This window comes from Cetorhinus maximus, chromosome 8 (genome assembly GCF_964194155.1).
Source record: "Cetorhinus maximus chromosome 8, sCetMax3.hap1.1, whole genome shotgun sequence".
Lineage (NCBI taxonomy): Eukaryota > Metazoa > Chordata > Chondrichthyes > Lamniformes > Cetorhinidae > Cetorhinus > Cetorhinus maximus.
This window is the reverse complement of record NC_135886.1, coordinates 69271494-69295150: the sequence shown is the minus strand read 5'-3', so window position 1 is coordinate 69295150 and position 23657 is coordinate 69271494. Positions and strand designations below refer to the sequence as shown.

Here is a 23657-nt window from a genome sequence, read left to right as displayed (position 1 = left end):
TCATTCTGGTGTGATGCTGAAATTAACAACAAGGACAGTGCATCAGTTAGCATACATTCAGTTCAACCTTTCATCCCTTTCCCCCCCAGCCTCATAAGTCGCTCACCCTTCAAGACCTTAAGGAGAAGAACATTGGTGAGGTGGAAAAGAGTCAAGACGAGCCCTAATCATTAAACGCACATGCAGACAGGCTGGTCAGATGGCCTCAGGAATGCCACATGGCATGTTATGAACCATAGGAGTGGGGAGAGTGCAGAGGTACCTGACCTGGATGCATTGTGGCCTGGATAGTTGCGGGGCTGAGGAAACATCGCACACAGTTGCGACATTTGCCTTCGATCACAGGAGATTGAGAGGTCACATTATTGGCCTTCATTCCATAAGGAGGGGCATAGACCGGGTGGGCAGAAGGCAACATTTCCCCTTGGCGCAGGGATGAGTAACGTGGTGGCATTCATCTAAGTTGAGTGCCATGAGGTTCACAGCTGAGGTGCTGAGGACCTTTTGGACAAAGTAATGTGTGGCGCACTGGCTGAAAGGTGCTGGAGGTCCCAAACCTCCTCAGATGAAATAAGTCTTTGGCTGTGCAACAGCGATTCAATGGCATGTTAGACCATGGTGATTGTGGTCACACAAATGGGATAAGGTGACTTTGGAAGGTGTTGGAGATGCGATTCCTCAAGGGGACGAGGGTCCCTTGTGTATGACCCACACGTCAGAATGTCTCAGTCTGTGAATGAGCATTGTTTCAGCATTAACGATTGCAGCAACCATCAGTGGTTTGTATGGTGGGCAGAGTGGATGGGACTGTGGACCTCAAATACCTGGCCGCTGGACCCCAGCCTCGCCGCCCCCAGCCGCCCTGGCCTCCTGGCTCCTGCCCAGCTCCATGGTCTGCTCTTCAAAGGGTGTTAGGCGCTGGAGGAGGGCACGCCCACCTCCAGTTCTCTGGCGCTCCCAGACATTGTGGTGTCTTTTTGCCTGCAAAACAGAGAAGAGGATTTGTTGGGGCTGCTCGCTCATGTACTCCGCACGCGCACGCCGCACCCCAACCACAGTGGTCCATCTGAGGCCTCCAGTGGCTCTTGTCCACACTACTGGTGATCAGTCCCCAGAAGATAGTATGGCTGGTCCCAACCCCCTCCCCCAACGGCCACCTTGGACACATTCGGCGTCCATCACTTTGAGTAGCACACAGGTCTTAGCGCCCATGGCAAGGAGGCGCAACTAGGTGTGGCGCCGATGCCAGCAGATGGCACTTGCTCAAAATACCTTGTGGCACCCCTTGCACCATCTCATTACCATCAATATGATGTGTTGGAGTTCTGAGTATGTGTCTAGCGGCCTCCCCTGCAGGTTGCCCCCAGACTACTCAAATGCCACAAACACCAACATATGCTGCAGGGAGAACCCTTCTTCTCCTCAGCCACTAAGGCTGATGTAAGCATGGTCAGTACCCATTTGCCCACTCAGCGTGCGACAGATGCCCTATGCAGTAACAACAGCAAGACATGGTGGGGGGGCTCAAAGGCTAAGGCTGCCTTCTGGGTCAAATGGCCAAGACAGACATGGCACTCACCCGTTCAGAGCGCAGCAAATCATTGAATCTTTTCCTGCACTGGGTGCCAGTGCGCCGCACATCATCATGGGCACTTACAGCGTCACCCATCTCCTCCCATGCCTGGCTGGTGACATGGGGGGCCCTCCTCCTCCCATCCTCGGGATACAGAATGTGCCGACGGATAGCCACCTCTTGCAGGAGGACAGCAAGGCATGCATCTGAAAATCGGGGGCCACAGTGGCCCCCCGTTGGCTTCTCCTGCAGCCTGCCCCCCATCTCCTCCTCCTCTGCCCTCAATCCAGCATGTCCTTCTCTATGAGTGGCCATGGTGCACTGCATCAAGCAGGCTGCCTGGCCACTCTTTATAAAGGCTGCCGGTTCCCAATTGGAATCGGCAGTCTGAGGCCGCCCGCCCCGGCAACTATTTTCCCGTTCTTCACGGGAGTCGCTTACCCGCTGGGCAGGCCTTAATTGGCCCGCCCGCGGAAAATGGCGGTGGGGCCTGTTTCTCCAGCGGCAATCGGCCGCCCGCCCGACAGACAAACGGAAAATTCTGCCCTAGGATAGGGAATTCCATTCTTGTCATTTGCTATTAGGGATGCTCCTAATGCATCGACTGGCTTTAGTCCTTTTGAATTAGTTTATGGTCATGAGGTGAGCGGAGCACTGAAATTGATTCATGAGAAATTGGTGGGTCAAAATTCAGAAACTACTCTCCTGGATTATGTATCAAACTTCAGAGAGAGATTGGACAGAGCAGGTGAGTTGGCTTGGGAACATTTAAAGATATCACAGCAAGTAATGGAAGTGAAGGCAGACAGGAAAGCTACAGCTTAAAGGGCAGAATCTTTGGGTTGGTGAGTGGGGGTGGGACCTGCTCGCCCACGCGTAAAATGACGCGCGGTGACGTCGGACGTATGTCCCGACGTCACTGTGCGTCATTCAGATCTTGAGTTCGGCGGGTGCGCACCGGAGTTGGCTGCATGCCCGCCACACTGTCAAAGGCCTATTAAGGCCATTTAAATAGTAATTAAACTGATTAACTGAGCTGCCCATCCAACTTAAGGTTGGCGGGCAGGCGAAGAGCCCAGACAGCCTTTGCATTTATCATGAAACCTCATCTACGGGTGGGATGAGGTTTCATGAAAGTTTTTAAACTATAATAAAAATTCATAATAAAATTCATTGACATGTCCCAGCTCATGTGACACTGTCGTATTAAGGGACATATCTTAAAACGTTTTTTTTCCTTTATTAAAATTTTCAAAAATAACCCTGATCTCCCTGAGGCAGCTCTTTGCATCAGGGAGATTTCTGCGCTCTTTCGGCTATGCACCCGCTCCCATCCAACCCCTCCAACGGGGAGAAAATTCTCCCCATAGTTTTGTTGCTGGGGAGAAAGTGCTAGCTCTGTTACCAGTAATGTAGGGAACCCAGCAATCAATTTGTACACAACAAGCTCCGACAAACAGCAGTGTGATAATGACCAGGTGAACTGCTTTTGTGATGTTGATTGATAGATAAATATTGGCCAGAACATCACCACTTCAGAATAGTTGTCTGGGATCTTCTACCTCTATCTGAGAGGGCAGCTGCAACAATGCAGTGCTCCCTCAATACTGCACTAAGGTGTCAACTTCGTTTTTTTTGCTCCAATGCTGAAGTGTGACATGAACCATACATAGGCCTGGATTTTGTTCCAGAGATGCAGGTCACCCAGGCACGATGGTGGGAACCCCATGTCACTTCTGAGTGGGAGGTCCAATACAATTTAGTGCTTGTTAGGCACTTAACTGGCCAGTGTCGGGCCTTTCGCAATTAACGACCCTGGCAAGAGGGAGTTGCTGTTCTACAAGAGGCTGGCAGCTCTCCACTGCAGGCAGTGCCACTTGGAGTGGAAGTGCCTGCTGTCAGTAATGCACCAATGCCCAGTCCCAGGACCAACGCTATATTTCAGGACACAGGTGAGTGAGGGTAGGATGGGGGTTGCAGGAGGAGTTTGCTGGAGAGTCACGTGGGAGGCGGTCAGAGTAAAGGATGGGTGTGACCTTCGGTGGCCTCCCCTTCCCGATGCCAGATCCTTCGATCAGACACAAAGTGCCTGTGAACAAGGGAACGCCTCACGGCCCCCATGAGGCCACAGGCAAACTTAACAGAGTTTGCTCGGCGGCCTTTGGGAAACATGGGAAAAGTGTACACTTCAGGAGAATCCCTGAGCCACCACTAAATTCTGGTGGCCTCAGATAATTGGCTTTAAGTGACTCATTAATTGTTGAGTATTTCCAGCATTTTCTGTTTTTATTATAGTATAACTAGAATTAACTTCTAGACAAAAAATGAAAGACCAGCTGTGTAGCCACACTTAGACAGCATGGGCAGAAATTTCCCCCCGTCGGGGTGGTTGTGCACGCGAAAGGGCACAGAAATCTCCCTGAGGCATGGAGCTGCCTCAGGGAGATTAAGTTTGGGATGTAAATTTGTATTAATGCCAGAAAAAAATTATTTAGACATGTCCCCTCATGTGACAGCATCACATGAGCTGGGACATGTTTATCAAATGTTTGAAAATTCTTTATTTAATGAATAAACCCTTCATGAAACCTCATCCCGCCCGTGGATGAGGTTTCATGAAAAATGTGAAGGCCGCCCGGGCTCTCTGCCTGCCCACCAACCTTAAGGTTGGACGGGCAGCTCAGGTAATTGTTTCACTTGATATTTAAATGGCCTTAATAGGCCTTTGACAGTTCTGACATAGGCCTTTGACAGAACTGAAAATCTAAGTGACGTCGGGATGCCCGCTCGACGTCACCGCGTGTCATTTTACGCGTCGGCTAGCGGACCCCGACTCTGCTCGCCGACCTGAAAATTCTTCCCCATGCTTGTGCCTTTTTGAAATTTTGATGGAGGTTTAGTGATACAGCAATTGAATCATTTGGTGGATGGGATAGTTCTAATTAACTGCAGACATCCTGAATAATATGTAGTAGTTATGTAGCATACAAAAGAGCTATAACTCAAGTCTTGGACCAAGCCACTTTTTATAAAGTAGAAAAACTGAATCATCCATTTCATGTGTTTGCAGAATTAATTTTTTGAAGGAAAATATTAAAATATTGATGATTCAGTTGTTGTAGAAATTGCTTTTTCTAGGACCACTAATCGTCAACTAAATTTTGGTGGAATACTTGCCAAAATGGCTAGGGTGCAAGTTAAGACAGTATTAAGTGACAAAGTCATGAAACATTTTTTTCCTTGTAATAAAGGTTGAAGAGTATGCCATTAATTTGTGGAACTGGGCAGTAACCAAAAGGCTAGAGTCTTCAATTAATGATGAACAAAGGACGAAATGTGAGTAATTGTTTGCATTGCTAATTATGTATTTCTCCATTTCCCTTTATTTTTTTATTTTCTTCGTGTATCACTTTCTGACCAAAGTGTGGCCAGTTGGTATGCTGTATGCCAATTGCTTTGTATCTAGATGCTTGAAAAAATTGATTCATAATCTCATTTTCCTTAGTTTATACTGGTGGAAATCAAGAGCTTTATGTGAGATATATTGTGAACTCCTACCTGTGTTCCACCTCTTCATTGTACAATGTCATACACTGCACTTACAGGATACTTCAGAAGTATTTTTAGTCATTAGCTGATTTTCAGCCTCATAATTCTTAATACTAATCTACCCATATGGAAATGGAAAATCAGCTGTTCAGCCATAATGGGCAGCATGTCTTTTTACAAATTTTAATATGGCTTTGACATAGCAGTAAATCTTTATTGTCATTGTTCTGAAACAGCTGGTGAATCAGTTATGGCAGAGGGGACAGGCCCAATTAACTGCAGACATTATTATGGATAGTTATGTGGAATAAACTGAAGTTTTAACCCAACCCAGTCCAAGCCTTCATGATGGAGTAAAGCCAATGTGCTTTAATTAATTTAGAATGTGCTGAATGAAAGGAATGCATAAACCAGTCTGTGTGTTTGGACACTGTGACAAAGTGGAGTATTTTGTTTTGTAGTACTTTTAATCTTGAATTAGGTTCTCTTTAAAAATGTAAAAAAAATCCAACCTGAGAGCCACACATTGGTGAAGCTAGTATAGTCAAGGTAATAGATCATCTAGCTGTGGATTTTTACAATAAAACAAAGTAACCATAATATGTTAACATTATGAATTGCAAAGTTAGTAGCATTAATCTCAATAAAACATCCTTCAGAACTATCAACATAGTGATTAGTTAGTCTATTTAAGCTGTAGTTTGTTAGTTTGTCAAAAAATATAATACTGGAGATACTGAAAATCTGAAATAAAAACAAAATGCTGGAAACACTCAGAATATCAGGTATTATTCGTAAAGAAAGGAAGAATGTTAATAGTTTTGGTTAAAGACCTTCATCAGAACTGGAAGCTGCTTGAAGGAATAGCTATAAGAAAGAACAGAATAAGGGGCAGAATATTACACTCATTGGGCAGGCGGGTGTCTTGACCTGAACGAACGTAAAATGACACGCGATGATATTGGGCGAGCGTCCTAACATCATCACACACTCGCGAGATAGTTCGGTCGGCGGGTGTGCGCAGGAGTCAGCAGCGCGTCCACTGACAATTAACAGGCCTATTGAGCCATTAAAGTTCTAACTAAATGAAGTTCTTTGCTGCCCATCCAAACTTACGGTTGGTAGGCAGGCGAAAAGGCCAAGCGGCCTATGGATTTTTTGCGAAACCTCATCTCTGGGCAGGATGAGGTTTCGATCAGTGATGTTAAAAAAAAATTTCAAACTAATATCTAACATGCCCCTGCTCAGCCAGAAAGAGTGTGGGTATTGGCAATTTGGTGCACAGTGGGAATTCAGTGCAGAGGTGATGACAGAAGGCTGCTTTAGTGGCTGGAAGTCCAGTGGCGTAACACGGGGACTTGTGCTGGGTCCCCTATTATTCGTCATTTATATAAACGACATAGATGACTATGTGGGAGGTAGGATTAGTAAGTTTGCGGATGACACAAAGATTGGCCGGGTGGTTAACAGTGAGGTTGAGAGTCTTGGGCTACAGGAAGATATAGACGGGATGGTCAAATGGGCAGATAAGTGGAAGATGAAATTTAACCCTGAAAAGTGTGAGGTGATACACTTTGGAAGGAGTAATTTGACAAGTATTCAATGAACGGCATGATACTAGGAAGTTCTGAGGAACAAAGGGACCTTGGCGTGTGTGTCCACAGATCTCTGAAGGCGGAGGGGCATGTTAGTGGGGTGGTGAAAAAGGCAAATGGGACACTTGTCTTTATCAATTGAGGCATAGATTACAAAAGTAGGGAGGTCATGTTGGAGTTGTATAGAACTTTGGTGAGGCCACACCTGGAGTACTGTGTGCAGTTCTGGTCACCATATTATCGGAAGGATGTAATTGCACTGGAGGGAGTGCAGAGGAGATTCACCAGGATGTTGCCTGGGATGAAACATATAAGTTATGAAGAGGGGTTGGATAGACTTGGGTTGTTTTCGTTGGAGCAGAGAAGACTGAGGGGCAACCTGATGGAGGTGTACAAGATTATGCGGGGCATGGACAGGGTGGATAGGGAGCAGCTGTTCCCTTTAGTTGAAGGGTCAGTCACGAGGGGACACAAGTTCAAGGTGAGGGGCAGGAGGTTTAGGGGGGATGTGAGGAAAAGCTTTTTACCCAGAGGGTGGTGACGGCCTGGAATGCACTGCCTGGGAGGCTGGTGGAGGCGGGTTGCCTCACATCCTTTAAAAAGTACCTGGATGAGCACTTGGCACATCATAACATTGAAGGCTATGGGCCAAGTGCTGGTAAATGGGATTAGGTAGGTAGGTCAGGTGTTTCTCACGTGTCGGTGCAGATTCGATGGGCCGAAGGGCCTCTTCTGTACTGTGTGATTCTTTGATTCATGTGGAGGGGACATGTTATTAACATTTTTAAATTCGTTATTTTTTATTTTAAAAATTCTGTGCAACTCCGTGCCTCAGGGAGCTTTTAATGTGTGCACCCCCACGCACGCTCACACTTCCGCGCTCGTGCTCCTCCCGCCCCCCACCCTGGCAGTTATTGGCCAACCAGCGTGAAATCCGTGTCGGGGTCAATTGCAGGTGGCAGTCAGATTCATGACCGCTACCAGGCCCACTCACAGCGCCCACCCGACAAGGGCATAATTCTGCCCAAGGAAATAGAATAGGTAGAGGAGAAAGGCCACATTCACACGGAAAGAACACCTGTTAAACTGGGCCTCTTCTGGCCTTTGCTGCTGATTATGGCATGTTTTGCTTTGAGGGGCTGCCATTACAGCCTCCTATTTTAGCCTCAGCTTAGATAACTTCATTGCCTTCCAAATTGTTATTTTGAGCCCATCTGTATGTTTAAAGATGACCCTGCTACCTTTGACTCCCCTTGCCAACTGCAATTTAAAATTGCAGTCTGCCAGATCAGGCAGGAAGGAGGCGGATTTTTTCTTTTGATTTTCTCTGCCCCCTTGCCTGGTTTCCACCTGCAATATCTGTGCTTAGTGAAGTGAGAGACATGCAGTAGACTAGATGTCTGCCCAGAGCCCTTTGCTTTTTTGTTGCGACCCAGAATCTTCCTGCTATGCAACTGGTATAGATGCATGCCCGAGCTCCTTCTGCTATGCTTCCTATTCATGAAAGAAGTGTCGTCAGATAGAGTGGCTTGAGCTCTGGGTTTTGGATCCTTAGCGGCAGCTGGCCTCACTGCGGTGCATCTGCGAGGTTGAGAGTTTTGCGGATAACATATTCATCGAGATGGCCAACCTGCAGCTTAGAGTTATGCAGGCAGCTGGGGAATGGGTGACTGATATTCGGTCAAGGAACACCAGGCAGGTAGTGCAGGAGTCCCCTGAGTGCATCTCGCTCTTCACCTAGTATTTAGTTCTGAATGCTGGGGAGAGTGATGGCTTCTCTGAGGAATGCAGCCAGAGCCAAGTCCATGGTGCCATGGCTGGTTCAGCTATACAGGGGGGCAGGGAAAGGATTATGAAAGCATCATCCATAGCTACCTATGGAAGTTAAAGATAGTATCAAATTGAATGGAGAGACATTCAGTGTGGCAAAGAATAATGGTAGCCCAAAGGATTGTGAACATTTTAGAAAGCAACAAAGGATGACTAAACAAAAACTAGAGGTAAAAATTAGAAATCAGCAGGAAACATAAAAACACACTGAAAGCTCCTAGAAGTGTATAAGAAGGAAAGGAATAGCTGAAGTAAGCTTTGGTCCCTTAGAGGATGAGATGGGAGAATTAATGATGGGTGACAAGGAAATGGCAGAGACTTGGAACGAGTATTTTGTATCTGTCTTCATTGTAGAAGATGCAGAAAACATCCAAAGAACAGTAGAAAAGCAGGGGGATAAAGAAAGGAGAAACTCATGATGACTGGAGAAAAAGTATTAGGAAAACTAATGGGACTAAAGGCTTACAAGTCCCCTGGACCTGATGGTCTATACCCTAGAATCTTAAAAGAAATGGCTGGAGAGATAGTGGATTCATTGATTGTAACCTTGCAAAAATTCCAAGATTCTGGAAAAATCCCAGTGGATTGGAAAACTGTAAATGGAACACCACTATTCAAAAAAGAGAGAGACAGAAAGCTATAGGTCAATTTTTTAAAAATTCATTCGTGGGATGTGGGCGTCGCTGTCTAGGCCAGCATTTATTGCCCATCCCTAATTGCCCTTGAGAAGGTGGTGGTGAGCTGCTTTCTTGAACCACTGAAGTCCATGTGTTGTAGGTATACCCACAGTGCTATTAGGGAGGGAGTTCCAGGATTTTGACCCAGCGACCGTGAGGGAATGGCAACATATTTCCAAGTCAGGATGATGAGAGGCTTGGAGGGGGACTTCCAAGTGGTGGTGTTCCCATGTGTCTGCTGCCCTTGTCTTCCTAGATGTTAGTGGTCGTCGGTTTGGAAGGTGCTGTCTAAGCAGCCTTGGTGAGTTTTTGCAGTGTATCTTGTAGATGGCACACACTGCTGCCACTGTGCATTGGTAGTGGAGGGAGTGAATGTTTGTGGATGGGTGCCAGTCAAGTGGGCTGCTTTGCCCTGGATGGTGTCAAGCTTCTTGAGTGTTGTTGGAGCTGTACTGATCCAGGCAAGTGTAGAGTATTCCATCACACTCCTCACTTGTGCCTTGTAGATGATGGACAGGCTTTGGGGAGTCAGGGGATGGGTTACTCACCACAGGATTCCTAGCTTCTCACCTGCTCTTGTAGCCAGAGTATTTATATGACTAGTCCAGTTCAGTTTCTGATCAATGGTAACCCCCAGGACATTGATAGTGAGGAATTCAGCAATGGTAATGTCATTGAATGTCGAGGGTTGATGATTATCTTGTCTCTTGTTGGAGATCGTCATTGCTTGGCACTTGTGTGGTGCGAATGTTACTTGCCACTTGTCAGCCCAAGCCTGGATATTGTCCAGGTCTTGCTGCATTTGGACATGGACTGCTATCCATGGAGTATCTGAGGAGTCATGAATGGTGCTGACCATTGTGCAATCATCTGCAACTATCCCCACTTCTGACTTTATGATGGAAGGAAGCTCATTGATGAAGCAGCTGAAGATGGTTGGGCCCAGGACACTACCCTGAGGAACTCTTGCAGTGATGCCCTGGAACTGAGATGATTGACCTCCAACAACCACAACCATCTTCCTTTGTGCTAGGTATGACTCCAACCAGCAGAAAGTTTTCCCCCGATTCCCATTGACTACAGTTTTGTTAGAGCTCCTTGATGCCACACTCGGACAAATGCTACCTTGACGTCAAGGGCAGTCATTCTTACCTCACCCAATTAGCCTAACACCTGTCAGTGAGAAAATTATACCGTCCATTGTTCAGGAGTTAGTAGCGGGACATTTAGAAAATCATAACATGATTGGGCTGAGTCAACATAGTTTTGTGAAAGAGAAATTGTGTTTGACAAAATTATTAGAGTTTTTAGAGGATGTAACAAGCAGAGTGGATAAAGGGTAGACGTAGTGTATTGAGATTTCTAAAAAACATTTGAAAAGGTGACTGCACAAGATAAGAACTCATGGCGTTGGGTGTGCATTGATAGATCATTAGCTAACTAACAGGAAGCAAAGTTGAATAAATAGGTCATTTCCAGGTTTCCTAAAATTTCAGTGTCGTGCCACAGGGATCAGTGCTGGAGCCTCAACTGTTTATTACCAAATTAATGAATTGGATACACGGATCGATGGCATTGCAGCCAAATTTGCTGATGATGCAAAGATAAATAGGAGAGCAAGTTGTGAGGAGGATACGAAGAGTCTGCAAAGGGATATAGATAGGGTAAGTGAATGGGCAAAAATTTGGCAGATGGAGTACAATGTAGAAAAATGTTAGATTGTCCACTTTGGCAGGAAGAATAGAAAAGCAGAATATTATTTAAATGGAGAGAGACCGCCGAGCCCCCACCTTTTCTCCATCTCCTGCGCCTGTTTCTGCCCCTCCTCCTGCTGCTTCTCTCCCCCACCAGCATCCCTAGCCCATCCATCTGAGCCTGAGCTAGGCTCTGGCACCATGGCTGTTGACCTTGATTGAGCATCGCTGAGTGAGACCTCACATTGCTTGTTGAAATTCTGTTCTTCCTCATCTGGGTTCAGGCTCAGTCTTATGGCAGCAGTGAGATCAACCAGAGTAACTGCCTCAACTTCTCCAGGCTCCCTCTCGTCTGCCTTTGCTGCTCCTCCAATCATAGGTTCTGTCTTTTGAGGAGCAGCAAAAGTGGGAGAAAGAGAACCTGTGATCGGAGGAGCAGTGAGCATGGGAGAGACAGAATCTGTGATTGAATGAGCACTCCTAACAGATTCTGTCTCTCCCATGTATGAAAGCAACTGTTCTCTCCTATCCCCTGTTATTGATTTTTCACAGTCTTTTTGGGGATTGCGAGGGCAAATTTGCCTGCTGCCCCTGAATATTTGGATCCCTGTTCAAAATGCCACCAACTAGTGAGAAAGCTATAGGGGAAAAAAATTACAAGGAAATTGCAGAGCGATGCAAAGCCAATAGAGTAATTTTGTAATAGGAGACTTTCATCATCCTAATACAAACTGGGATTGTAATAGTGCAAAGGTCAGAGATGGGGAAGATTTTCTAAAGTATGTTCAGGAGGATTTTCTAGATCAGCATGTTCCAGCTCAATGAAGAAGGAGGCATTGCTAGTTCTAGGCAATGAGTTGGGTCAGGTAGATAGTATCAGTACGGGAACATTTAGGAGGGAATGATCACAATACCATAAGATTTATGTCAGCAACATAAAAGTTGAGGAACAATCCAGAGTAGAAATAATTAATTGGCGGGGGGCCAATTTCAATGGATGAGAGCGGATCTGCCCCAAGTAATTGGAATCAAAGTTTGGCATGCAAAAGAAGAGAGAGTTTGGGTACAGCCAAGGTACATTCCCACATTGGTGAAAGCTAGAACAAACAAAGCCAGAGCTCTCTTGATGACAAAAGAGATAGTAAGATGAAGCAGGAAAAAGGTGCATATGGCAGATGTCAGGTTGATTATCCAAGTGAACATTAGGCTGAGTACAGAAAGTTCAGAGGGGAAGTGAGAAAAGAGATAAGAACAGCAAAGAAAGAGTATGAAAGAGACTTGCAGCCAACATAAAAGGGCACCCAAAACACACCAGTAGGCATATAAATAGTAAAAGAGTGAAAGAAGGTGGAATGGAGCCCATGAGGGACCTTAAAGGGAATTGCAGCATGGAGACAGAGGGCATGGCTGAGGTACTAAATGGGAGCTTTATATTTGTCTTTACCAAGGAAGAAGATGCAGTCAAAGTCATAGCAAAAGATGAGGTGGTTGAGACACTGGATGGGCTTAAAATTGATAAAGAGGAGGTATTAAAAAGACGAGGTGCACTTGAAGTTGATAAGTCAAAAGGACCAGATCAGATGCATCCAAGGATAGTGACGGAAGCAATTACCGTAAACCTCCAACCCCTGTATCTGAGGAGGATTGGTCAAATTTGGTCAAAAAAGTGTGTAAGGATAAGGTGAGCAACTGCAGGCTAGTCAGTTTAAGCTCTGTGATGGAAAAGCTTTTAGAAACCAAAACCTGGGACAATGTTAATAGTCACTTGGACAAATGTGGATCAATTACGTCAAGTCACCATGGATTTCTTATGGCGAACTCATATTTAACCAACTTGATTGCTTTTGTGTAGGTAATGAGAGGCCTGTTGAAAGTAGCGCAGTTGACCTTGTACATAGACTTCTTAAAGGCATATGAAGATTGGCAGGGGTAACATGGAAGACGAATTTATAGACTGCATCAGGGATTGTTTCTTAGAGCAATACGTTGCAGAACCTAGCCGGGAACAGGCTATTTTAGATCTAGTAATGTGTAATGAGGTGGAATTAATAAGAGATATCATAGTTTAGGATCCTCTAGGGGCTAGCGATCACAACATGGTAGAATTTCAAATTCAGTTTGAAGGCGAGCAACAGGGGCCTCAAACCAGTGTCCTCACCTTAAATAAGGGCAATTACTGAGGTGTGAAGAAAGAGTTGTCTAAAGCAGGCTGGGAAAATAGACTAAGGGGAAGTTCAGTGGATGAGCAGTGGCAGACATTTAAGCAGATATTTCATAACGCTCAGCAAAAATTTATCCCAGTCAAAAAGAAGGACTCAATGAGAAGGATAAACCACCTGTGGTTAACAAAGGTGGTCAAGGGGAGTAACCAATCAAAAACTAAGGCATACAAAGTGGCGAAACTAGTGGTAGGCCAGAAGATTGGGAATTTTTTAGCAACCAGCAGTAGATGACTAAAAAGCTAATAAAAAGGGAGAAAATTGATTATGAAAGTAAATTGGCACAATATATAAAAACAAACAGCAAGAGCTTCTGCAGGTATATTAGAAGGATGAGAATGGCTAAAGTGAGCGTGGGACCCTTGGAGAACTGATAACGGGAAACAAGGAAATGGCAGATAATTTAAACCAATATTTTGCATTGGTCTTCACGGTGGAGGACACTATAAACATCCCAAAGATATCAGATAAGCAAGGAGCTAATGGAAGGAAAGATCTTGTAACAGTCTCTATCACGAGGGACAAAGTATTGGACAAACTAATGTGACTAAAGGCAGTTAAGTCACCAGGACCTGATGGCCTGCGTGCAAGGGTTTTAAAGGAAGTGGCTGCAGAGATGATGGAGGCATTGGTCAAAATATTCTTGAACTCACTGGATTCCGGGAGGGTCCCAGCAGATTGGAAAGCTGTTAATGTGACACCCCTGTTCAAGAAGGGAGGGAGACAAAAAGCAGGAAACTGTAGGCCAGTCAGCCTAACGTCTGTCATTGGGAAAATGCTAGAGTCCATTATTAAGGAAGAAAGAGCAGGACATTTAGAAAAGCTTAACGCAATCAAACAGAGTCAAGAAGGTTTTGTGAAAGGGAAATCATGTTTGACAAATTTGCTAGAGTTCTTTGAGGATATAACAAGCAGAGTTGATGAAGGGGAACCTGACTTGGAGGAGGGAGCAGAGTGTAATGTATCCAAATTTGCTGATGACACAAAAATAGGTGGGAGGGCATGTTGTGATGAGGACATAAGGAATCTGCAAGGGGATATAGATATGTTGAGTGAGTGGACAAAAACTTGGCAAATAGAGTTTAATGTAGGAAAATGTGAGGTCGTGCACTTTGGTGCGAAGAATCAAAAGGCAGACTATTACTTAAATGGAGAGGGAGTCCAAAATAGTGCAGCACAGAAGGATCTGAGTGTTCTTGTGCATGAAACACAAAAAGTTTGCATGCAGGTGCAGCTAGTAATTAAGAAGGCAAGTGGAATTTTGGCCTGTATTGCTAGGGGGTTGGAGTTTAAAAACAGGGAAGTCTTGTTACAACTGTACAGGGTTTGGTGAGGTCGTATGTGGAGCACTGTGTACAGTTTTGGTCCCCGTACTTAAGAAAGGATATACTGGCATTGGAGGCAGTTCAAAAGAGATTCACTAGGCTGATTCCTGGTATGAAGGGGTTGACTTATCAAGAACGGCTAAACAGGCTAGGCTTTTATTCATTAGAGTTTAGAAGAATGAGGGGTGATCTTATTGAAACATACACGATTCTGAGGGGGCTTGACAGGGTAGATGTTGAGAAGATGTTTCCACTAGTGGGGGATCTCGAATTAGGGGACATAGTTACAGAATAAGGGGACACTCATTTAAAACTGAGATGCAAAGAATTTTTTCTCTCAGAGGGTAGTGAATGTCTGGAATTTTCTACCTCGGAGAGTTGTGGAGGCTAGATCACTGAAAGTATTTAAAGAGGAGGTAGGTAGATTTTTGAAATATCTGGGAGTTGAGGGCTATGAGGAGCTGGCACGAAAGAGGAGTTGATGCCTGGGGCAGATCAGCCATGATCTTATTGAATGGCAGGGCAGGCTAAGGGGGCTGAATGGCCTACTCCTGCCCCTATTTCTTATGTTCTCTATTTGTGGGTATCTTCGTTCTGCAACACTGAGTGTTCTTGAGACGTAACCAATGGGCTGTTTGGAGCCATCCACCATCTGGTGGGAGAGTACTACCCCTATACCGAATGCATAAGGGAATGCATCGCAGGTCAAAATTAATTCCTTCTTTGGGTCGAAATGTACCAACAGGGTCAATGAATGTAGCAACTGCTTGCCTCTTGTTGTGGAGCTTGCCAAGACCATCTGTGGTTCTTGAGAAAACCGTATAGTGGAGCCAGTACTTTTGATAATAGTTAATCATTCCCAAGAAGGACTTGAGTTCTATGGCGTTTTTCGGTGCTGGTGCCTCACGAATAGCTCTCACCTTTTCTTCTACTGGGTGAGTCGACCCTATGACCCAAGTAAACCACTTCTTTTGCTTGGAATATACATTTTTCTCTTTTCAAACGTACTCCAGCTTGTGAGAAATGCTTCAGCACCTCTTCTATGTTCGCCAGGTCTTCTTAATCAGTTAGTCCTGTTACTGGGAAATCATCAAGATAAATCATAACATGGGGCAGTCCCTGGAATAAATTTTCCATGGTCTGATGGAAAATGGCACAAGCCGGTAAAACTCCAAAGGGTAACTGTATATATTTTATAATCCCCTATGTGTGTTGATAATCACAGTCCTGAGAGGACTTTTCCAGTTTGACCTGCTGGTAAGCGCGGCCCAAGTCAAGCTTTGTATATGCGGTTCCCCATGCCAGCTTGGAGTACAATTCATCACTTTTCGGTATAGGATGCCTATCTAGTCTGGTCACGGTCAACTTTTAGTCCCCACATATTCGTACACTCTGGTCAGGCTTTAGTACTAGAACTATGGATGCTGCCAATTTTATAAATTGCACAGGTTATATGACTCCCAACCTTTGCAGCCTGTCTAATTCGATATCAACTTTTCCCTGCAGTGCATAAGGCATTGGTCATTCCTTCAAGAATCTGGGAGTTGCCTCCGGGTCCTCATGGATTTTAGCTTGCAGCCCCTGAATCTTTCTGAGCTCCTCCCTGAAAATAGAGGCATATTTCTGTAATAATTCTTACAGATCCTTCATTCTGAGTTCAAGAATCTCGGTCCACTCCAACTTTATTTCCTTAAACCAGTTCTGACCAAGAAGACTTGGACCCTCCCCTGCTACCACTATTAGTGGTAGATTAACAGACTGATTTCCATACTGTACTGGAACCTTGCAAATATCTCCTACTCGTATGTCTTCACTAGTATACATCTTTAGTTTAGCATCTGAATTTTCCAGATTTGATGGGTGGTCACCTCCATGCAGATATTTGAGCGTATGTTCCCCTATAGCTTTCGCGGATGCCCCTGTAACCACCTCCATTCAGGTGGGTCACTTGTTGACTCTCACTGTCATGTAGATTGGCTCCGATTTACCTATTTTTGAGTTGTATAGTGAATAAACGTCTGACTCTTTCTTCTAGTCCCTCTAATATGTGGATTTCACGATTCCTACCTTTTTGCTTAAAGTTTTGTCTTAATCTGTCTTTACAATGCCACATAATGTGTCCATTAGGATGGCAGAAGAAATATTCAATTCCTTTAAATTGTTGTTCTTTCACGGGCTGTTTGGTTCCATTTCTGTCATTATTGTAGGTTTTCTCTGTTAAACCATCGTTTTTTACTGGCTTGTTAATGGTGGCTCTGCTGTGCATTTCCGCGGAGCCCTGTGCTTTCGTGCCATTTTTAACCCGTGCTTCCCTCCCGATGTGCAGGATGGTGCCATTTTGCGCTCCCTTGATTGCTTCTGAATCCCTGACTGCGCTCTCCATTGCTAGTGCCAACTCCAACACCTTGCTGAAGTCTAAATTCGTTTCTGACAACACCCTTTTTTGAATGGCATCTTCATTAATCCCAAGTAGTAATCAGTCTCTTAACATGTTGTTAATTGATGTCCCGAACTCATAATGCTCTGTCAGCTGTTTTAAGGCTGCTACGTAGCAAGCAACTGTCTCTCCAGGGGCGTGACATCTCAAATTAAATTTAAAATGCTGCGTTGTCACCGAGGGTTTCGGCTGAAAGTGGCTTTTCACAAGCTTTACCAAGTCATCAAAGCTCTTGGAACCTGGGGCGTTGGGTGCCGTCAGACTACCGATTAGGCCATATGTTTTGCTGCCGCATGTTGATTAGAGGATCGCTCGCCTCCCTTCCCTGATATACCGTTGGCCAAAAGAGGAACGCATGGCGTTCAACATAATATGACAAGTCCATCGGTGGCCTGATCAAATGTTTGGATCCAGCCAAACTATGGCATACTGGAGGGAGATAACTTTGACAACTATGATGAAGGCTGTACTTACAATCGCCTTGCAAGGTATGGCTGATTTACTTCTGACTGGTCGTGTTTTTCCTTGCCGCCAGTTGTTATGTTGCTTCTATCGGGTCGCTTTGCTCAGTGAACACAATTACACGCCTATCTACTGGTGAGTGAGTTGGTAATCAGGATGATGCTGATGAAGAGACCATTGTAAAGTGAAATACAGGCTCTTTATTAACATAGTAATGCACTAACCCATGTGCGCTTCTCAAACCCAAACGCTATTCTACAACTACTCATTAACAATGTAGCCCATGCTAAGCAGCATTTGGGTAATACAATCACTTGGTCAGTCTGCTCTCATTCTCTTAAAGATGTATTGCATCTCAGATTACCACATCTTTCTTTAATTTAGCAATTAACTAAAAGTTGCTGTTAGGTTGGAAGAAGGTGAGTTTTAGTCCAGCCTTAAAACAGGGCCCATACAAGCTCTGCTTGCAGCTGCAACTGGTTAGATAACTGGCTTAATCAGGTTTTCAGAGGCTAGGTTCAGGGTATAAAAGCAGGCTGTCTTAGAGTGCTGACTTTGCACTGGAGTGCTGTTTTTGGCTGCAGTCAAGTGTTTCAGTTGGAGTTTGCGACTGAGGGGGGTTCACTGAGGAGGTGCTCCTTTCCTTTTCTACCTTTCCTCATAAAGAAGAGTGGCAGTCTTGGTAAGTAGGAGCTGGTGAGCAAATTAGAAAAGTGTAATATTTTTAAACAAGTTGCTATACTTTGATTTAACTGAGAAGCACCAGGAATAAGAGAAATTTAGGGCCAATATAATAAAGTAATATAAATAATCCAAAGTAGAATAAAGTTAATGTAAAGAAAGTAGAGTTAAGACATGGCAGGGCAGCTCAGTCGTGTGGAATGCTTGTCCTGTAATATGTGCGAAGTCAAGGACGCTACTGGTGTCCTAGATGACCACATGTTCAGGAAGTGCTGACAGCTGCAGAAACTTGAGCTCTGGGTTTCAGAGCTTGTGCGACAGCTGGAGTCACTGTGACGCATCCGCAAGGCTGAGAGCTATGTGGATAGCATGTTCAGAGAGGTGGTTGTACCGTAGCATAAGGGGCTAGAGACAGAGAGGTAATGGGTGACCACCAGGCAGTCCAAGAAAAGTAGGCAGGTGGCGCAGGAGTCCCCTGGGGTCCCATTCACCAATCGGTTTTCTGTTTTGGAAGCTGGTGAGGGCGCTGGTTCCTCAGAGGAGTGCAGTCAGAGCCAAGATTGTAGCACCACGAGTGGCTCAGCTATATGGGAGGTGAAGAAGAAGAAAGGATGAGCTATAGTGATAGGGGATTCATTAGTTAGGGGAACAGACAGGTGTTTCTGTGGCCGTAGACATGACTCCAGGATGATATGTTGTCTCCCAAGTGCCAGGGTCAAGGATGTCACGGAGTGGCTGCAGGACATTCTTCTGGGGGAGAGTGATCAGCCAGAGGTCGTGGTCCACATTGGTACCAATGACTTATGTAGGAAGGGGGATGCAGTCCTGCAATCAGAATTTAGGGATCTAGGTAGAAAATTATCAAATAGGACCTCAAATGTAGTCATTTCTGGGTGCCACGTGCCAGTGAGTACAGAAATAGGAGGCTAAGGCAGATGAATGCGTGGCTGGAAAGAAGACTTTGGGATTCCCTTTATGTTGGCTGCCAGTCTTTTCTCATAATCCGTCTTTGCTTCTCTAGTATGCTTTTTCACCTCTACTCTGAACCTTCTGTATTCCTCTTGGTTCTCAATTGTATTTTTTACCTGACACCAGTCATAAGCGCACTTTTTCTTTTTTATCTTAATTTCAATCTCCTTTTTCATCCAGGGAGCTCTGGATTAGTTTGCCCTACCTTTCCCTTTTGATGGAATATACCTTGACTATGCCTAAACTAATTCTTTTCTGAAGGTAGCCCATTGTTCAGCTACAGATTTTCCTGCCAATCTTTCGTTCCAGTCTATCTGGCCCAGCTCTGTTCTTGACCCATCGAAGTTAGCTCTTGTCCAGTTAATTATTCTTACTCTGGATTGCCTATCATCCTTTTCTATCATCATCCTAAAACGTACAATACAATGATCACTGTCTCCTAAATGTTCCCCCACTGACACTTGATCTACTTGGCCCGCCTCATTTCCAAAAAACCAGGTCCAACAATACGTCTTTTCTTGTTGGATTGGACACAAACTGCTGTAGAAAATTCCCCTGAAAACAGGAACTTTTGCCCCTCTCTGTCCTTTACACTACCACTGTGCCATTCTACATTCAAGTAATTAAAGTCCCCCATTATAACTACACTATAACGCCTGCATCACTCTGTAATTTCCCTGAAGATTTATTCTTCTGCATCCTTCTCACTATTTGGCTATCTATAGACTACACCAGGCAATGTAATTGCGCCCTTTTTGTTCCTTGGCTCCGGCCAACTTGATTCTGTCCTTGGGGTTCAAGGGTCCCAGAGGGTTTCTGGGACATCCTCTTTCTCTAGCACTGCAATGCTCTCCTTAACCAATACTGCCACCCCTTCTCCTTTCCTTCCTTTCCTAATTCTTCTGAACACCTTGTACCTGAGAATATTTAACACCCAGTTTTGCCCTTCCTTGAGCCAGGTCTGTTATCGTCACAACATCATATTTCCACATGGCAATCTGCGCCTGTAACTCCCCAGTCTTATTTACTATACTCTGTATTCACATACATGCATAGTAACCCTGATTTAGATTTTATTACCTTATCCCTTGCCCCGACTTTACCTATTAACTTACTATTCTCTATACTAGTGCTACCAATCCCTCCCAGTATTTTGTGCACCCTGGTATTCCTCTCTAATATCTTTTCTTGGTTCCCTCACCCCTGCCAAGCTGGTTTAAAGCCCTCCCAACAGCACTAGCAAAACACCCCGCAAGGAACTCAGTCCCAGCTCTGTTCAGGTGCAACCTGTCCGGCTTGTACAGGTGCCATCTCCCCCAGAGCCAGTCCCAGTGTCCCAGGAATCTAAAGCCCACCCTCTTGCACCATCTTTCCAGCCACATATTCATCTGCCTTATCCTCCAATTTCTGTACTCACTGGCACGTGGCACTGGGAGTAAATTATTTTTCCATGTGACTACTAATTCTATCCCAAATAATTGTTTCTAGAATCTTGCCCACCCCTGAAGTTAAACTGACTTGTCTGTAATTGCTGGGCTTATCCTTACAACCTTTTTTGAACGAGGGCACAATGTTTGCAATTATTCAGTCCCCTGACACCATCCCTGAGTTTTGGGAAGAAAATATAGAGAGTACTGGTCAACGGATATTTTTCGGGCTGGAGGAAGGTTTGTAGTGGAGTTCCCCAGGGGTCGGTATTGGGACCCTTGCTTTTCCTGACATGTATTAATGATCTAGATCTTGGTATGCAGGGGACAATTTCAAAGATTGTGGATGATACAAAGCTTGGGAGTGTTGTGAACTGTGAGGAGGAAGGTGTGGAACTTCAGGAGGACATAGACAAGTTGGTGGCGTGGGCAGATATGCAGCAGATGAAGTTCAATGCGGAGAAGTGTGAGGTGATGCATTTTGGTAGGAAGAACGTGGACAGACAATATAAAATGAGGGGTGAAATTTTGAAGGGGGTACAGGAGCAGAAAGACTTGTGTGTATAGGTACATAGATCATTGAAAGTGGCAGGACAGGTGGAGAGAGCATATAGTACCTTGGGCTTTATAAATAGGGGCATAGAGTACAAGAGCAGGGAGCTTATGCTGAATTTATATAAGACACTCATTAGACCGCAGCTGGAATATTGTGTACAATTCTAAGCGGAAGGATGTGAACACTTTGGAGAGAGTGCAGAAGAGGTTTACAAGAATGGTTCCAGGGATGAGAAACTTCAGCTATGAGGATAGATTGGAGAGCTTGGGCTTGTCCTCCTTTGAGAGAAAAAGGCTATGAGGAGATTTGATAGGGATGTTCAAAATCATGATGGGGCTGGACAGAGTAGATAGGGAGAAGCTGTTCCTGCTCGTAAAAAGATCAAGAACGAGGGCACAAATTTGAAGTGATTTGCAAAGGAAACAAATGTGACGTGAGAAACTTTTTCGCACAATGAGTGGTTCGGGTCTGGAATGCACTGCCTGGAAGTGTGGTGGAGGCAGGTTCAATCGAGGCATTCAAGAGGACATTAGATGATTATAGAAACAATGTGCAAGGATACGGGGAGGAGGCAGGGCAATGGCACTAGGGCATAATGCTCATTTGGAGAGCAGGTGCAGACACGATGGACTGAATGGTCTCCTGTGCCGTCAAAATTCTGTGATATGACATTCCAGAAAGACCATGGATAAAGCTTGTAGCAGACCTCTCTCTTTGAAGCTGACTATCTCGTCACCATCGACTACTAGTCAGACTACTGGGAGTTAGACAAGGTGACACCAATGACCACTAGCAAGACTGTAGAATGCCTGGAAGCACATTTTAGTCATTATGGTATCCCTGACATTGTGTTGAGCAACAATGGCCCTCAGTTCATGAGTAAAGAACTCAGGTGCTTCATCTATGTTTCTATAAATGATTGGGGAATTCAGTGCCTCACATTATCTCCATCTATCCCCATTGAAAGCACCCCTAGGTTGCAGCGACCACAATGATTGAATTTTATATTCAGTTTAAGGGAGAGAAGAATCAGTCTAAGACTAGTATTTTAATCTAAAATAAGGGCAATTATTTATTGTATGAAAGCGGACCTAGCTGAAGTGAACTGGCAAAATAGGTTAAGGATAGGTCAATAGTGATGCAGTGGCAGACATTTAAGGGGATATTACAGAATACATTTCAACACATTCCAATGCAAAGAGCAATTCCAAAGGGAGGACCAACCATTCATGGTTAACTTAAAAAGTTAAAGGTGTTTGTAGACTTAAAGTAAAAGCATATAATTGCGCAAAGATGGGTGGCAGGTTCGAAGTTTAAACAGAATATAAAAAAACAACAAAGAAAGACTAAAATTAATAAGGAGCGAAAAATTAGATTGAGAGACAGCTAGCTAAGAATATAAAGATGAATAATAATAGTTTGTATAGATATTTAAATAAGAAGAGTTAATGAAGTGAGCATTGTCCCTAAAGAAAGTGAGTCTGGGGAATTAATAATGGAAAATAAGGAAATGGCAGATGAATGAATAGGTATTTTGCATCAGTCTTCACTATCAAGCATATAAGTAATGTCCCAGAAATAGCTGTAAATCAGGAAACGGAAGGGGGAGAGGAACTCAAGAAAATTACCATCACCAGGGAAATGGTACTGAGCAAATTGTTTGACCTGTGGGCTGACAAGGTCCCGGGTCTTGATGGACTTCACCCAGGATCTTAAAATAAGTGGCTAGTGAGATATTTGTTGCGTTGGTTTTAATTATCCAAAATTCCCTGGTTTCGGGGAAGGCCCCATTAATTTGGAAAATAAGGAGGGAGACAGAATGTAGGAAACTACAGGCCAGTTAGCTTAACACCTGTAATAAGGAAATTGTTAAATACATTATAGCAGGGCACTTGGAAAAATTCAAGGTAATCAGGCAGAGTCAACATGGTTTTCTAAGAGGGAAATCATGGGTAAAATCTTACCTATGTCGGGCGGGCCGGGCGGGGGCAGGCGCAGAGCTGATCGCAGCATACAATTGGCTGCATGCCACCATTTTAAGCGGGCGGGCCAATTAAGGTCCACCCAGAATAACGCACGGTCAGTAGTGCTCAGCGCTACCTGTGCGGGTGGAGGGAGGAGGGAGCTCTGGGCCTGCGCTCTTCTGCGCATGCACACGAAAGAGCGCAGCAATCTCCCTGAGGCACGCAGCTGCCTCAGGGAGATTAAGTAGCGATAAAAGTTTTAAAATAATAAAGTAAAAAATTATTTAAACATGTCATGAGCTGGGACATGTTTGTGAAGTTCATCAAACTTATTTATTAATTTTATAAAACCTTCAGGAAACCTCATCCAGCCCGTGGATGAGGTTTCCTGAAAAACACGAAGGCCACTTGGGCTCTTCGCCTGCCCGCCAACCTTAAGGTTGGATGGGCAGTGTTGTCAACAAATTCAATTGCTTTTTTAATGGCCTTATTAGGCTGTTGACAAGTCGGTGGGTGCGCACTCACTGAACAAAATATCAAAATGACGCATGATGATGTTGGGATGCTGACGTCATCGTGCATCATTTTACGCTTTAGCATGCCGTGCCCGGCCCCGCAAGCCGAGGGCAATATTCTGCCCCATGTTTAATCAATTCATTGGAGCTCTTTGAAGAAGTAACATGTGCTGTGCATAAAGGG

General features: G+C 44.7%; 1 protein-coding gene across 1 annotated transcript in view; it reads left to right on the top strand.

Annotated features, from left to right (window-relative positions):
• Nucleotides 1-4754: 4754 nt before the first annotated feature.
• The window catches only part of tex11 (testis expressed 11), a 201773-nt gene continuing 182870 nt past the window's right edge, over nucleotides 4755-23657 (top strand). Inside the window, exons 1-2 of the mRNA XM_078546158.1 lie at nucleotides 4755-4778; nucleotides 4825-4909. Of these exons, the coding sequence (XP_078402284.1) occupies nucleotides 4755-4778; nucleotides 4825-4909 (109 nt within the window). The remainder of the gene's footprint in view (nucleotides 4779-4824; nucleotides 4910-23657) is intronic.